The 16,038-nt window shown below is 40.5% G+C and overlaps 1 protein-coding gene across 2 annotated transcripts in view; it reads right to left on the reverse strand.

Moving 5' to 3' along the window:
• LOC117603195 (calmodulin-alpha) overlaps nucleotides 1-9,313 on the reverse strand; it is a 58,500-nt gene extending 49,187 nt beyond the window's left edge. Inside the window, exon 1 of one of the 2 annotated variants that reach the window (XM_034322091.2) lies at nucleotides 8,704-9,313. In XM_034322091.2, coding sequence (XP_034177982.1) covers nucleotides 8,704-8,742 — 39 coding nt within the window. In that variant the 5' untranslated portion in view covers nucleotides 8,743-9,313. The remainder of the gene's footprint in view (nucleotides 1-8,703) is intronic. The other variant, XM_034322093.2, reaches the window with a different exon arrangement.
• Between the last annotated feature and the right edge of the window lie 6,725 nt (nucleotides 9,314-16,038).

Genomic DNA, 16,038 nt, shown 5'->3' on the forward strand with positions numbered 1-16,038 from the left:
CAAAACTTGCACAGCCTTGGAGAACATAAATATTTAATTTTCGCTTTACTCAACGATCTGCTAGAACACGACAAATGAACGCGATAATGCTTCCTGTTCCATTGTTCCAATTTTAGCATGAACTAACGGAGAAAAAAAGACGAAAGTAGTTCTAGAATCCTGTGACGCAAGGAAACCAGCACTGCGTGGGTTGAATTACATTTGTGGAAAATGGGATCGAACTGTCTTCTCGAGGTTGAATTAGCCTTTAAAGAAACGAGAGACCTATACCATCTGACAGAAAAAGAAAAGGACTCCTTCGCATTGACTCTAGAATAATAATACTTAAAGCCACTGATCGTATGCAATTTTATTTCAACGAATAAGAAAGCTGAAACCCTTGGCAGTTTTGAAATATCTACTTTTCAGCTGATCTATTCTTACACGTTTTCATTCAGTAATCCTTAGATCGCACTCATTAATCACCGCAGACTCGACAATATTACAACGGGGGATTAATTTTTCTTCGTGTCGCGAGCGTTTCATCGATAAAAGAGGACGACCGATGGATCCGGTAGGATACAAGGAGATCGTTTATCTGGATAATTCGATCGTTTGAGGTCGGAAATAAAGCACGGTGGCCGTTAGCCGTGAAACGCGAAGGATTCGAGTAGGTCGGTGAAAATGTGAGAGATTGGGCGATATAGGCCTAGCAACAGGTGGGCTGCACTTTAGGCCGCTCACACAAGTAACACACAGTCGCAGGATGTCGTGTGTGTCACAGTATTCTTACGGTCGACTGCCAGTGCCTGTTCGTCGTTTCACATTTTCCTGTGTGAGTGCCTGTGAATATTCTGCTCGTTTTTGCGGATGCTTGTAATATCAATGAAGCTTAATTACGAGATTAATTAAGAGATTGTCCTTTTCGCGCCATTGTCCACCTCTGGGAATACGCGATGCTTCTCAATTATCGCCACGAAACTGCATCAGCGGTGAAATTCCGGTTAATTCCCCGACGCGCGGTGATGCAACGTTTCCATTTCATTTGTTTCCTCTTTCACGCCTTGTTTTTCCAACCGTGTTATTTAATAAATCGCTGAAAATTACACATGGGAAAAACAGGTGGGACTCAGCCATGAAATAGTTAGATCGAATTTGGAAAATATGTGCAGAAAAGTGGGTAGTTGGGCGAGTATTCGCGAGAAAGTTATAGTAGATGTCCCTCTGGTGGCAAGTGTGGACGAGAACCACTACAGTTATGTTTTCATCTTTCAATTTGGACAAACTTTGAACGCGCAGCCAAGAGTTTTCTCTCGGGCAAAACGTTGAAAATTGGTTGCTTGCATTCAGAGCTCGAGCAAAGAGAATAAGAATGAAAAGAGGACAAGAAGAAACAAAGATTACGGAAGAGAGAGAAGGCAAAAGGCAACCTTGACATCGTGCCGTAGGCGAACCACGCGAAAAGCTAACGAGCGTAATTGCTGCTCGTACCTGTAGCTTTCAAACGTTGCACCCAACGAGCACTTGCTCTCGTGAATCTCGTTTCTTCGAAAGACGTACCAAGTATCGCATGAATAATTACTGGTTTTGTATATCATCCTGCAGAAGGGTAATTTCTTTTCTTAACAGATTCTTCCATAAATATTAATCCTGAAGCTTCGTCGGGTAGAACCCCTGCACGATCTGATAACAATCTACCTTTAATTATACATCGGTGTAGTATGCAAATACGCTTGCAAACACGCGTACAACGTCAGTTGGTAATAAAATGCGTAATAGTTTAAATAAGGAACATTGGAAGCTGCCGCAATGTAGCTTCTGGGGATTCCAGAATCCATGGGGATGACTAGGACGGAAATTAAACTCGATGGCTGGGAAAATTGATCTCCGACTTGCACAGGAAAGGGGATGAGAGCTACCGTGGAAAAAATAACTATGTATAGATTGCCTTCTTCGCGTTCCTGTCACGAACGTTCTTTGTCAACGTCTCAAACCCTCTATCTAGCGGTCAGCAAGTAGTATAAGTCAACGGAATAGGAGACTGTTCCACTATTCGCATAAAAAGAACATTAATCTACTCTTTCTCTTGATAATTCCTTTGGAAACAAAATTATCGATCGATTGTCACTTGAACGTCGATATCACTATTTGGTACGTGTTATATTTTAGTTGTTTATGTAAATGGGATAGTGAGCGGTCGACTTTAAGGCTCTTGGGAGATGGTCATTGAACGGGAGCCTTGCAACGTCAAGAAGTAATTTCGTTTCTTTTTGTATTCTATGTCTCGTTGGCCCTTTGCACGCTCGTTTAATTCTCTTTGCAAGCTTCACGAGCTACAGTCAAGAAAGACTGTCGTTAGAGGAAAAAGCTTCGTAAGCCGTGGGACGGGCGAAATACGGAAACGGGAATTGTACTTTCATTAATAGTTCTCTTAATGGATTTTATATCTAATTGTTTTTTCAGAAGTAACATATAGGAATCCATAAAAAATAATGTCTGGAAGCACTTTGCTTATAGCCAGTTACTGTTCATTACGATACTTATTGAATACAGAGGTATTGTTTCTACCCTTTTGTTCTTCTTCCATTATAGCTTATTTATCGGTAATTGAAACTAACTACAACTCGTTTGTCTTAAAATTCGATTCACACCACTTTCAAAAGAACAAAAGATGATTTATCGTTCCTTTCTGAAACAACATTGAATGCAAGCAATTCTCCAATATTAATCAAGTCGTCGATTTCCATACAGCCAACGAGATAGTGACGGAAGGACGTGGAGAGAAGCTTAATTAAAAGATTGCTAAAGGTAACGAATGCGAAAGGGCAGCTGGAAACCTTCGTACAGTATTAAAATACGGCGACAGTCGGTCGGTTATTCGACAATTAGGTTAAAAGCCAGCCGTCGCAAGTGGCCAAGAAGTTTGGGAGCCTCTAACTCTAAGCTATCGCTTCGCGCGTTGCTCTTTGTCAACGACGACGCAACGAGCCCGCGGAATTATGCCGCAATTCCGCTGTCCTCTGTCCGCTGGTCGGCTTAATTAAGCTGATGGAAATGCAAGGACTTCGCGCGACAGGATAGTTTGCATGTCGCATGGGACATGCCGACAGACCGCTATTTTAACCTCTACACTATCCGCTGTCGTCTCTCGCCACGCGATCGAACCAAAAACATAATTAATCCCTTTTCTATGGAGATGGTTGTGACACTGCGTCAGTACCACACTCGCATTTCCTTTTTTTTTAAATTTCCTTTCTTGCAACCAAAACGATTCAACTCAATCGTTACAAGTACAGAAGAGAAATGACGTTTCTTCGATCGAAAAGCGAACCGGTTAACAGGTTAAAGGTACACGCGAACTGCACCTAACAAGTCCAGCCTGTATCCCTGGAAGATTTACGAGCCGACGGTCTGGTAATCCTTGAGCCGCAAAAATAAAGCGAGGATTTATCGTTTCCACAGAAGCGGAACGTGCCGCTGAATCGAACACAGGAAATCGTTTCTCGTCGACGAATGGCTGAAAAGTGGACGTTGTTTTCAGTTGTACGCCGCTTTATTGCCGGCACTTGCTTTCATTTAACGTCGTCGCATTATTTCTGATTTATTATTACGATCGAGCCATCAATGGGTAGATTGCGCGACATTTTAATTCGAACCAGTAGCGATTCAAAGAGGATATTTAAGTCGTGATCGCGTTTCAACGAAGAATAAAACGTGGCCGTCGCCATCGATAATATATTCCAGACAGTTGGAGAATAAAGCCGTCCGGGCTCGGTTGTCGCGAAGCAACTCGTCGACGTTAACGAGCAAATCCTATTACCGAGAAAAGGTGAATTACGATGAAAAAGGTGGATGTCGGATTTAAGAGGAGCGATGTACCAGACTGGAAGATAAATTGGATATCAAACAAGCTCATCCGAGCTCGAAACATGCTTAACCAATTAATTGGATTCGTCTCATACATTAACGATCTACTACTATTAGGTGTATGTGAAGAGACAACAGATAAAATCATTAATAATTTTTGCTTTTAATAACGTTCGGAAGGGTTGTTTTTTGTTCGTTAAAAAATCGAGATGAAAGCTGTGCAAGCCGAACGCGTCTAACCGAACTATCGACAGCATCAAATTTTGATTAATTTGTTTTGACCATGGAGGCTGTAGTTGCCTCTCTCTCGTTGCAATTCCATCTCGGTCGACTAACCAATCAAAGAGTAGAAAATTGCATCTGGCGCAAAATCGCTGGATGCCAGTCAATTCGCGTCGAGCTCGCTCCGATTAATCGACGCATTCGCACCCAGTCTATTTCGGATGATCGGCTTTCCAGGCCGCCCCCGATGTTTTGGCGTAAAGTCTACTGCAAAATCCCTGCAACACCTTTCCCAGGGATCGAACTGTGAAAGATCGATTGCCCTTTAAACCTCCTGACCCTTGACCTTACGGTTTCTCGAGGATCTCTTGTGCCACAACGTCGGAACGATTTAATGGTGCCACGGTTAACCAACGATGCAGAGTATCTCTTAATACTCGCGTTTCAGATTCAGTGTGTATTTACGATCTTTCGTCGTAAAGAATCTCGGGTAAAACAAGTCCCGAGCAAGTCGTTATCCGCGACAACATTATGTTCCTCAGACGGAATAGTCTCTCGAGTGTTCAGGAAATAGAGCTCGCACACGGAAACAGACGACAACGACGACGATTGTGTCGTTCCTCAAGAACTAAGAATAGTCTTCGATCGAATCGGAGCTTCCTCGAGAGCTGTACGGCAAACATTAGAAACTCTCTTCATACCCGATCCTTCCTCCTCGCTGTGAGTGATTAAATAAGTGAAAATCAAACAAAATAATTATTTTTTCCACAATATCTAAACCTTAAAACTAACAAATCATAACTTTCGAAACTTTATAGAAGCTCTCGCAGCTTTACTCTTGACTCTCTTTTCAAGAAGGATCACGACTTTCATCGTCTCCACGGCAAGCGGAAAATGCTGAGAATGCTGGATGCGATCGAGCGATCGTGAAAGGAATTTTATATACAACCGACATGTTCCTTTTTAAGATGAGAGCAGAAATTGTCGTTTCAACGGGGACAAGTTCAAAGAAAATGTTGCTTTGTGAATACGATTCTACTCACTCTTGTTCGTTCTGTATTCAGAAAGGAATAATTCGTACAACAGCTGTTTCCTGCAAAATTTGTCGTCGTCCGCAACAGCTTGCGGGTGAATACTATAAACGGATAGCGCGAACCCTTCGTGATCGTAAAAGACACGCAATAAAACGTGCCACCATTTTCTCGATACGTGCTCCACATGATTCCGAGGTAAAGTTTGTCGCGAGGACGCGTTTCAAAGGCAACTCTGGTCACGATTAAGCGACGCGCAATGAAGAACGAACTATTTCAGAGGGGTTGATTTTTCACGTCCATCCATGGTGTACAGCTAGAGTAATCCAGAAGATCGACAGGATCGACAATCGGATTACGTGTCCGCGTGACGGAACGCAGCCGATGAATTCGCAGTTACGATCCGCCTGTGTTCGCTTCTGCATTAACCACCGCCTCTGTTCATCGGAGGATTCAGTTCGAGCGCGAAAACTCGGATCGTATGACGGTCACGTTCCTCCCTGGAAGCTTCCTCGCTTTTAATTGCCGCGGGAACCAAGCTCGACCCGTTTGTCTGCTCCTTTTTCGTTTTATAAAGGCGACGATATTCCCGGGGTTTCCGAAAGAATGGCTTTTCACGTGTCGCTCCAGGAATTCGGTGACACGATCAATTAACCTCTGACTTAATTGCATCGTGTTGCGCCTCAGACGGTCAATATTATCCGTCAGTGGCGGTGAAGCGGTTGAAAGGACGGGGCAAACACACTCTAACTGCGTCGACGCGTTCCTCGTCGAACTACACATGCCTCTCGTTCAGAGAGGAAATCGAATTACCTGAGCCATTTGGAAACTTTTAGCAGTAACACCCAACTTGCGAAATTACTTTCGTTCAGTTCGATCTGGCTGCGATTAAACGCCTGTTTTTAGAAATTGAATCGGACGTACCAGACGACCGTCGATATTAGACACGAAACTTTCAAACCAATTCCCTCGCTTTTATAAATTAGGTAGGGAACGCGTACCGTTAATCGTAGAAAAGAGGAAAACTTGGGGATGGAATAGTTTGATCGTTGGTAGCATCAATTTATCGTATCAGAGCCGCGGGAACAAAGTATGGAAGGACAAACGTAACGGGGACAAGAGAGATTCTTGGAAAATGATGGCTTTCGCCAAGGACGGGTATCATGTTTTCCCGGGAAATGAGAAAACTTGTAGGGTGAGTGGGCCTTCGCCGTCGTTGTCCCGCGAGAGGGGTAAGATCGCGGGAAGAAGGTAAAAGGATATTCGAGACGTTTGTCCGCTTATCGACTATCCAGGAGCACACGTTCCTCCAGAAAATCCTGCCATTTACCATTTTGATCGCCACAGGGAAACGTGAATGTACGATCGCGGAACGTAGGTATTAGTAAAAGGAACCCATAAGCTCAAAGTATTTCCACGAATACAGAGGAAAAATGCTTTTAGGTTAACGTTCAAACTGCTAATGAAATTGACTTGGAACGACAGTTCTCTTTTTCTCTGTTCTTTTCTTAAAGAAAATTCAACTTGTCTAGTTTTGAAGTTCGATAGAGATGTCGCGAGGTTAGCAGAAGAAAAGTACGATTCAATCCACGTAGTGGGTGAGGAGGTTTTTCCGTGCTGGCAGAAGTACGAGGAGCTTTGTGGGATTTGAAATATTCGCGTGAAAAGCGGACGGAAATGGCTCGCGGGGAAACAGCTCCTTTGAATTTGAAACTGTTTGCACCACGGCTCGAAACGCCTCTTTGTATTCTGCTACGTTCAAAGAAGACGGCCAACGAAACGAAGTTATACGGGTCTTCGTAAAGCGAAACCCCTTTGTATTTTCCATGCGTCAGACGAAAATAATGCTCTCTTTTGGAAAATATCTGGATAATACTTCAGTTGGAAGGCTCAGGTGGTCGAACACGAACGAAATTCCGACTCGAACAAGAGGGATGCTTAACGCGTAAATTCTCGAATTTGTCGAGAACAATGGGACGAGTTAAACGAGTTTTCTTCTCTCTTTCCGTTCATGCTTTGTTCCTCGAATGAATTATAACTCACGCAATACAACCGGCCGCCACAAAATTATTAATTAAGAAGTACCGTCGCGAGTACCGTCATTAAAACGAAGATTACGTTTTAATCGCCGTCTTCGAGTTTAGCAAGTTCCAACGTGAATCATGGTTATTAGAATCTAGAGGGTTTAAGGCAAAACGAGAAGTTATTACAAGACGAATTCTAGGTCGTACATTTCAACTTGTCGTATTACGCCGCTGCATTTTCCAATTTAATTGTCTATCACGGGGATGAAGTTTCTCAGGGAGGATCTAAATCCAGCGAAACGAAGGTTCCTCTCAGGGGCAGAATTACGGGGGTGCAATTCGTTCGATGAATCCCTCGGAGACGATCGCTCAGGTTTTATTGCTCGAATTTCGCGAGAAATAATTGAAGGGCAAATTAAATGCTCTCACCCTCGCCAAGCGTCAAGGAAACGCGACAGAATGAAACGGATATACGATTCATGGCATTAGAATGTGCATTTGTTTCCTCTGGTATACAGGCTGATTTATATTATTAGTTCCGACACGAAAACGTCACGTTTGAACAAAGACACTTGTTATTTACATCGTCAATTCGTGTCGAACAGCTGGATCGTGGGACAATGTCAAAAATTTATATTGTTCAATGGTGCTGACAATAACCCTTTCGTGGAATCTACGACTAATCAAACAGTAATTATTTCGTATCTGGATCGATAGTATAAATCTGCGTTATTTAGCGCGTTTCACGTGGGACCAATTCAATTTCACGGCGACCGGTGCATCAATTAACGCGTACAGCGTCGATATTGCGAGCTCCTATTTCGAAATAATATCCCACGCGATATCAGACGTTCCAAGGATGATTGATTGTCAACTACCATTATGTAACTCGTAAAATATACTCGGGTAGCATATGCTGCGAGTAATTTTCCAATTTAAGAGTTTCCCTTCGATTTACGATCAAGTTTTCAGCAATCTTAGTTAGTAACGTTAGTTAGTAATGTTATAAATCAGTTTGCGCGAATATATTCGCGATGCTGGCACGAATTTTTGCCAAGCAAATTATTTATGGTATCATAGTTTAGTGACGTAATATCCTCGTGCTGTCCGGTTTTTGGAAAGGAATGAAACAAAGGGTATTTCTCCCACGCCCCTACGCTCGTACCTCGAGTAAATCCAGCGAACCGTTTCGAAATTGAAAACCGATGCCAAGTTGAAGAGGTAAAGAGCAACCGTTTTATTTCTCATAACTTTTCCGTGGCCCGTATGAGAAATACACAAAATCGAAATTGAGTTTTACTTTAAAGACAGCCGACTACGCTTCCCGCCTTCGACTCTAGACTATACGGAAGGTTTACGGTGTAGTTCCGTCTTTTACGATGCTAGCATGACTTTTATTTTGGTACAAGGATTACGTGGGAGGCTTTCCGAGGCAAGGAAAATCTCAGACAACTCGTTGGTGAACTATCCTGGTCGCAAACCTTTCAGAAACTACCCAAATGATTGTGATCGTTTCCGTCTTCTCGATCGACATACAGAACGTATGAAAGTGATTGGACGGAACATTTATTTTTACTTACCCGTCGCATGACGCGCAGAGAGAACGATGAAGTCTTCATTTTGGTGGTAATCCTGGCAGACTTGCACGATATGCGTCTAGATGTGGTTGCCCTTGGCCTTGGCGGTGCTCGTCGTCGTTCTCCTCGACGATATGGAGTCCAAGCTACGTGTAAGAGAGTTGTTTCGAACTCGATAGACGCGAATGGTCCACGGAAAGTGGGGAGGCTCGTCCGAACAGCCGTTACGGGTGGCTCGGGGCCACAACTACAGGTGGTCGCGCGTTGTTGCTAGACCTTCCCGCCGATGTTTCGCTTCGTGAAACCGCTACGCAGGCTCGTGCACACGGAAAGAGGCGCTGCCGCGCGAAATCACGATCTACCTGACCAAAATCGGTGTTGGGGGAAAAGGAAAATACCGTCGAAGGGGATGTTCCTTTTCTGACAGCCGTGCAGCCTCTCCTGGAGCAGCTGGTGAAACTTTGTTCTCGAAGATTCGATGCCGTCGAAGCGGAACAGTTGAAACAAAAGAGCGAGACGCACAGAAAAAAGAAAGGTAGCAAGATCGAAACGCGACGAAGAGGAAACGTCTTCAGGACGTTTGAAAGATATACACGGAAGGACGTTGACGCGACTCTGGCTCGAGTAGCGTCTGACCGGTTGTCCCGTCTGGCTGGTCTCCGAGCAGCCGAGGTGGAGCGAGAAAACCACCCCGGCGCTTTCTCGCGCACACTCGTCGCGACGCCATAGCGGTGTACCCCAGGGCCGCGCCTACTTTACGGACGCCTAGACCAGAAGTGCCAAGGTCGAAGTACCAAGGCCGTGGAACATGCACTATGTCTTGAGAAAGTATATCCTAGTATAAAAATGTGAAATACTTCGCACTGCAACATCTAACGCACTCAGAACTCTGATACAGAGAACTACCCAAGTGTTACACTCACTTATTAATGAAACTTTGCCAGCTTGTAGAGCTTGTCGAGCTGAATACGCCTATACCCCGTTTTGTGAGCAGACGGCTAATTGTTTAAAAGATATTAATAATTAAAGTTAGTTACTACTTACATTGAGAAGTATGACAAACTCACATATACAACTCGCAATCTAGATATCCACGGTTCAAATCCTTGGTTCCCAACATTTTTTTTTCTTTTTTAGTGATAATTTGTCTCTTTTTGAATAACTATTACATAAAAATTATCATAAAAAAAAAAAAAAAAATTTTTGGGAACCAAGGATTTGAACCGAGGACCTTCGGTTTACGAGTCATGGATCCGCTACGTGGTTATACACATGACTCGCAATCTAAAGGTCCTCGGTTCAAATCCTGGGTTCCCATTTTTCTTTTTTTTTTTTTTTTTTTTTTTTAATGATAATTTTTATATAATCCTTTCTTCGGGGAGGTCCAAACTAAGACTTGAGTTTAGGAGTGCTCATGCACTTCAAACTGTGCCCATGCCTGTACGATGGGTAAAAAAATAGAGCATGGATCAGGTTCTCTTTTACTATCGTTAAAGATTTATTTCATAATATTACACCAACAACTATTATTGAATTTTTATATAATAATAATAATAATAATAATTAATAATCAATAATAATAATTAATAGATAATAATAATCAATAATAATAATAATAAAGACAATAATAATTCTTTTTTTTACTGCATTGAAAAATACGAATGAACGCTTACATACATACATTAATTAATTGCAGTGTCTTACAATTAATGTAATAATAGCCTAAAGACGCGACGCGCGTTAGAAAATATTTCGACATTGTTCGCCATATATATATATAATTTTTTGTATATATATGTATATATTGAACTATATATATATATCATTTCTTTTTCTCTCTCTTCTCTGTTCATCGCTTTTCGATTTGGGTCGTGATCGATCCGTCGAAACTTCGCCTAGTCCCGCGATCGGCAAATTGCTACAGAACTCATATTTCTGTCCCTAAAACACCTCAGTTTATCCTCGATTTTCTATCCGTCGTCGACACGTGGAATGCTCGATTGCGACAAAGTTCGTTGATCGATCTGACGATTCACGGGATCGTAGTCCCACTTTACAAAGCGAAACGATTCACACAGGGAGCGCGGTTACGAGAGAAATCTTTCTTCGCGAAGATTTCGTATATATTATACTATGGTACGTTAAATACACATCAACTTCTTGTATCTTCTTCATCTTCTTCTTTCATTTCCATATCCGTTCCCGTCGCGTTCTTCGCTCTTTTCCTTCAATTTCATCATCTTTTTTTTCTACGCAAGAAAGACAAGAGGTACGTTTGTTACAATGATATTCAGGAAACGAAGGTTTCCCGGGGTTTGCATCCACAGACGGTGAAACAACCGGGCGGAGAGTTCAATCGAATACGTGTGTGTGTGTATATATATATATAATATATCTATTTATTTATATATAGAGAGATAGAGATTTATGAATTACGCGATATATTATAATATCATTAATATGCGGAAGAAAGAAGCTCGTTAATCGTTTACAGAGCACACTGAAGAATTGATTTTTTTTGTTTATTTCATCGATTAATAAACTGCAAATTTATTCGCAATGTTATGTTACACGGATGGTATATAACGGCGATAACGGAACAATATATATATATTTTTTCATTTATATTTATTCATTTATTATTTATATATTTATATACTTTGCATTCTGTAAAATATAATAATACGGCGATTGTTGCACGATCGCGGTACACGTGCGACGTTCCCACGTTTTCCTTATCTTTACTCTTCATCTTCTGCTGTTCCAATTTTTTTTCTTTTTCATTCTGTGTTCATTTCGCCACGGTGTCGGGCTACCAAGAGATCTCTTGCTACTTCCGGTGCTGAAACCGGAAGAAGTTAGCCGCCGCTCGATCGGGGAACGACGCCCGTCACCCTGCTCGCATTAATACCCAGACAATGTAGTGACAAAATAGAAGACAAGTAAGTACAACAACTATTGTAGCTTAGATGAGAATCTGTTATTGCCGGGCCTCAGACGCGGAACGTATTTCCCTTTTTATTTTTTTTTTTTCCAAGAAAGGCTCTTTTCGCGTGAATGCTTTTTGCGTTTGGCAGTGACATCTTTGCTTTGGACCAACGATCCACGATAAATTGATGATGCGTCTCGATTAGAAACGAAGAACTTTTGTACTTCAAGAAGGGACACCTTTTTAAAGCACAAAAGATTCTGACGAGGAAAAGAGGAAACAGAACGAAAAATTAGAAAAATTGCCTTTCTACGATCTGCAGAACGACGGATAGATATGTAAGACGCGTGTTAGAAGGATCGTTTGGGCGCTTTTCGAATGTCTGAGGCCACGACAATTGAGGTATTTCTGAACGAACGCTCGCCGTGTCGGATTTTCTCTGTTTCTAACACGCTCGACGAACAGCGGCGCTTCTTACAACGGAGGCTCGTTTTCTCTTCCATTCTCTACGATTAAACGCTATGTTCTTCTTCTTCATTTTTTTTTTTTTGTAATTATTTTTGTTCTCTTATTTTACTTTCTCTCTCTCTCTCTTTCGTACTTTTGATATCTTAACTACCGGAATCATTTCCATCCATTAAATCGAAGACATGCTTTATGTATTTGTATTCGTTTTGTACTTGTACTGTTCAGCAAGGCAGCGTGTTGCACTTTGTTTACAATTACAATTATAGTCGGGCCGTGATTGTCCACGAAAGATTCCACAACGTCGCGAATGATTCTCTCTTTATAATCTTTCACACAGTTTCTATACTGTGCGCGTGTGTGTATGTACGTGTAACCTGTGTATTTCGTTTCATCTCTTTTATTTTATTTTTATTATTCTCTGGACAATGCTGTCACGATGGAGAACGATCTAAGTTAGATGACAAAGTTAGATTACGAAGAATAGAAAATGCTCGATGAAAATGTAGCTACAAGCCAATAAGGAAGGTCGATCTCGTTCGTGTTAATGCTGAACCCAATCTCGTTCGTTTGTTCGTGAAAAGAAAATCGGAAGCTGTTGAAAAGCTTCGCGATCGACTATGCACATGCTCGCAACACGTGGATCCTTTTGCGTTTGACGACGACCCGGTCTATCTCTTACTAATTTCTGCTTCGTATCGTTAATTACGGGACCTAAAATTAACCATTACAAACGGATGGAAACCATCGACGCTTCGTGATCGTGACAAGGAAGTAAAGAAAAAGAAAAAAGAAAAGAATAAATCGCAAGCAACAAAAACTCGAAAGCGAGAAAACGACGGTGTGTTCACGATGTGTGAGCGATTCGCAACAAGTCTGAAAGTTTAACACGACGCAGAGCACTCGCACACATCGCGATCGATCGATCTCGAAGAAACAAACTATCGTAATCGTGACAGAAACGATAATAATAATAATAATAATAGTAAAAATAATAATAATAATTCTAGTGCTAATAATTATATTATTACAGTAATTGCAATTGTGATAATAATAATAATAATGATGATAATAATAATAATAGCAATAATTGTGATAATGATAATAATAATAATAATAATAAGTATCCAGTAAGTTCTCCTTAACGCGTTTAAACAAAATCACTCTGGAAAAATCGCAGTAACAAATCGAAAGAAAAGAATAAAAATAAAGATTAACATAAAAAATAAAACCAAGGAGAAATCTTACAAAATAGGCCTATATATAATATATATATATATAATATATGTAACTATAATATTATATATATATAGTATTTTATGCGTATCATGTATGTATACGTACATATCTGCATATATATATATTTATGTACATAAAAAGTTAACATAACGTGCCATCGACTCCTCGTCACTATATAATATGTATATCGTACATCTTCGTTCTTTATTTCCTTCCCTCGCGAGACTAACTAATGATTAAACTATCCCTGGTTAATCGATTAATGACAGTAGCACAGTCGTAACCGATGATTAAAACAATTGCTGATAACGTTGAAACAGGCTGAAGAGCCGGAATAGACAAAGTTCATCGTATGATTAATACACTTACGGAGCAGAACGTAAAAGTGATTCCGATGATATCGGGCTGACGGGAGGATCTGTAATCTATAATCTAAGGGATACACTCACAGACGATATGTAGAATCGAATGAAACGATGATATTCGATGCGGTTTAGCGTGCTACCAAAATGAATGAAGACGTAAGTACACGCTCTACTATGAAACGAAAAAAAACAAGGCGCAAAATCAACAGAAAAAGAACAATCTGATATTTGCAAGAGCTTACAATCCCTTTTTTCCAATAAAGAGCGTGTACCTCACTCATGTTTGTTATCTCGCATACACGTGTCATTCTTCTTCTCGCTGAACAATCGACACTCTTATCATCGACCCGTTTCTTTCGTCGTGCTTTTCATACGGGACGGTTGATATCGTTAAACGCTTGCTTCGAACATCAATGAGAAAACTTGCGAATAAATATAAGAGCCAGAAAAATATGTTTCTAAAGAAACGAGTCGACGATCCGTGACAATAGCATTTTATGAAAATTTGGCAAGAACGAAGCGGGGCGGTACTTCGTACGCGGAAGAACGACGGGTGGATAGGTGTGCCTTAACATTTTCTCTTCTATGGGTTGTTCTTTGTCGTGTTCTATTCGGTTTTGAGCGACAGAAGTGAAAAGAGGACGCACGCTAAGTGAATTTGTTAGTGTTACGTGATGAGCGGATGTGATCGACCGTTGTTATTATTTTTAATCCTAGCTTCTCTTGTAAATGCGATATTCACTTAAAAATGACGCAATATTTTTTTTTTTCGCTTAATAACTATCATTACAGTTAATTATTCGATAGACTGTAGAGATATCATTTCTTCTTCGTCTTATCGTTTTTCACAATTTTTTTATGTTTTTGCAATTTTCCCCTTCCGATAAATTTAAAAACTTTCGTAACAATTAATTTATACTTAAGGTTCTGTTAATATTAATTATGGCACAATATAAATATTATATTTAAAGTCTTTTTGAAGACATAATAAAAATAAATCTAAGTAGTCTTTCTCCTATATGCTCGACGTTATTATTTTTTTTCTTTCGTTCATTTCATTTCATTTTTTCCCCTTTTTTTTACCATAATTACACATCCCTAAGCAGCTTTTGTTTCTGTTTTCGATTCGAAGATGCATTTCTTCCTCAACCTCAAGTTTCTTTTTTCCCTTCGTAGTTCCACTTTTGTTTTTTGATCCCCCTTTTTTGAAAACAATGGAAATTTTGCTTTTTTTCGATCGAAACCGAACGATATTCGTATCAAGAATAATTATATTCGCCACATTTTCTCAGACCTTCGCGATACCACAAGAATTTTCTTCTCGAGCCAAAAAATAATAGAACAGTTTTGATACTCGGTCGAGATCAATAAAATAAATAGTATCTTTGTATCTTTCGTGTAAAATTGTATTTTTCTATTCGATTTTCCAAAGGTGGATACCGATCCGAAAGTCCGAGAATTTTTCACAATTTTCCCGATGCTCTTTGGTAAGACAATATCACATGATCAAGAAAGGAAAAAAAAATAGTTTATACCAATCGAAAAAAAAAACAGTCTAATCAGTCCATTTCTCCCTTGTACGCAGGGATTTAAAAAAAAAACAAACAAACAAAAAAAGAGTCTGGAAACTAGTAAAAATAAATTTTAGTCCTTAATTAAACGTGGACACGTTTAAAAATTATAAAAATCAGCCTTCTCGAAAGTAAATTCGCGTATCAAAGTATTTCGTCACAGCGCCAGGAAATTAATTTGAGCACCGCCAGCTGTTAGCTCAACTCATGTGCGATGCAAGTCGTTGATATACATATTTAAAGAAAAAGAAAAATTAAACGAAACCGAGTGACAACTAACATTGTTAACCCTCTACGTACGTTTGCGTGTTAAGACCAACGGCTATAATAATGTTTCAAACGGAAGCTAGAATCTATGAATGTATTCGTTGTCGTGAAAAACTCGTGGAACACGTCGTTTGACAGAATCCTGATCTACAAAACGATCATGATCATGTCCACCATTCGACGAGTTTTCCCTCACAATCGATCCGGTTAGATATTCGACAGTTATCGGTTTGGAGCGGTATAAAAAGGTCTGCTGTGTTGGTTTCGTCGGTGCGATTCACGATCGACAAGAAAAACGAAAGTACGTGAATAGAAATAGCTTATATATCTCGAGACAACAATAAACCACATATCATCGTCCACACAAAGACGCAGAGCCTTTCCAACGTCCAGTGTTCTCACACACAATCGCACCCCAATGCCAAAATACGATATGAACGCCTATGCCGGTCCCAAATTACGATACCTATATCCCTCTCTGCGATACCATCGTCAGAGGTAC

The sequence above is a fragment of the Osmia lignaria genome, chromosome 4 (assembly GCF_051020975.1).
Source record: "Osmia lignaria lignaria isolate PbOS001 chromosome 4, iyOsmLign1, whole genome shotgun sequence".
Classification (NCBI taxonomy): Eukaryota; Metazoa; Arthropoda; class Insecta; order Hymenoptera; family Megachilidae; genus Osmia; species Osmia lignaria.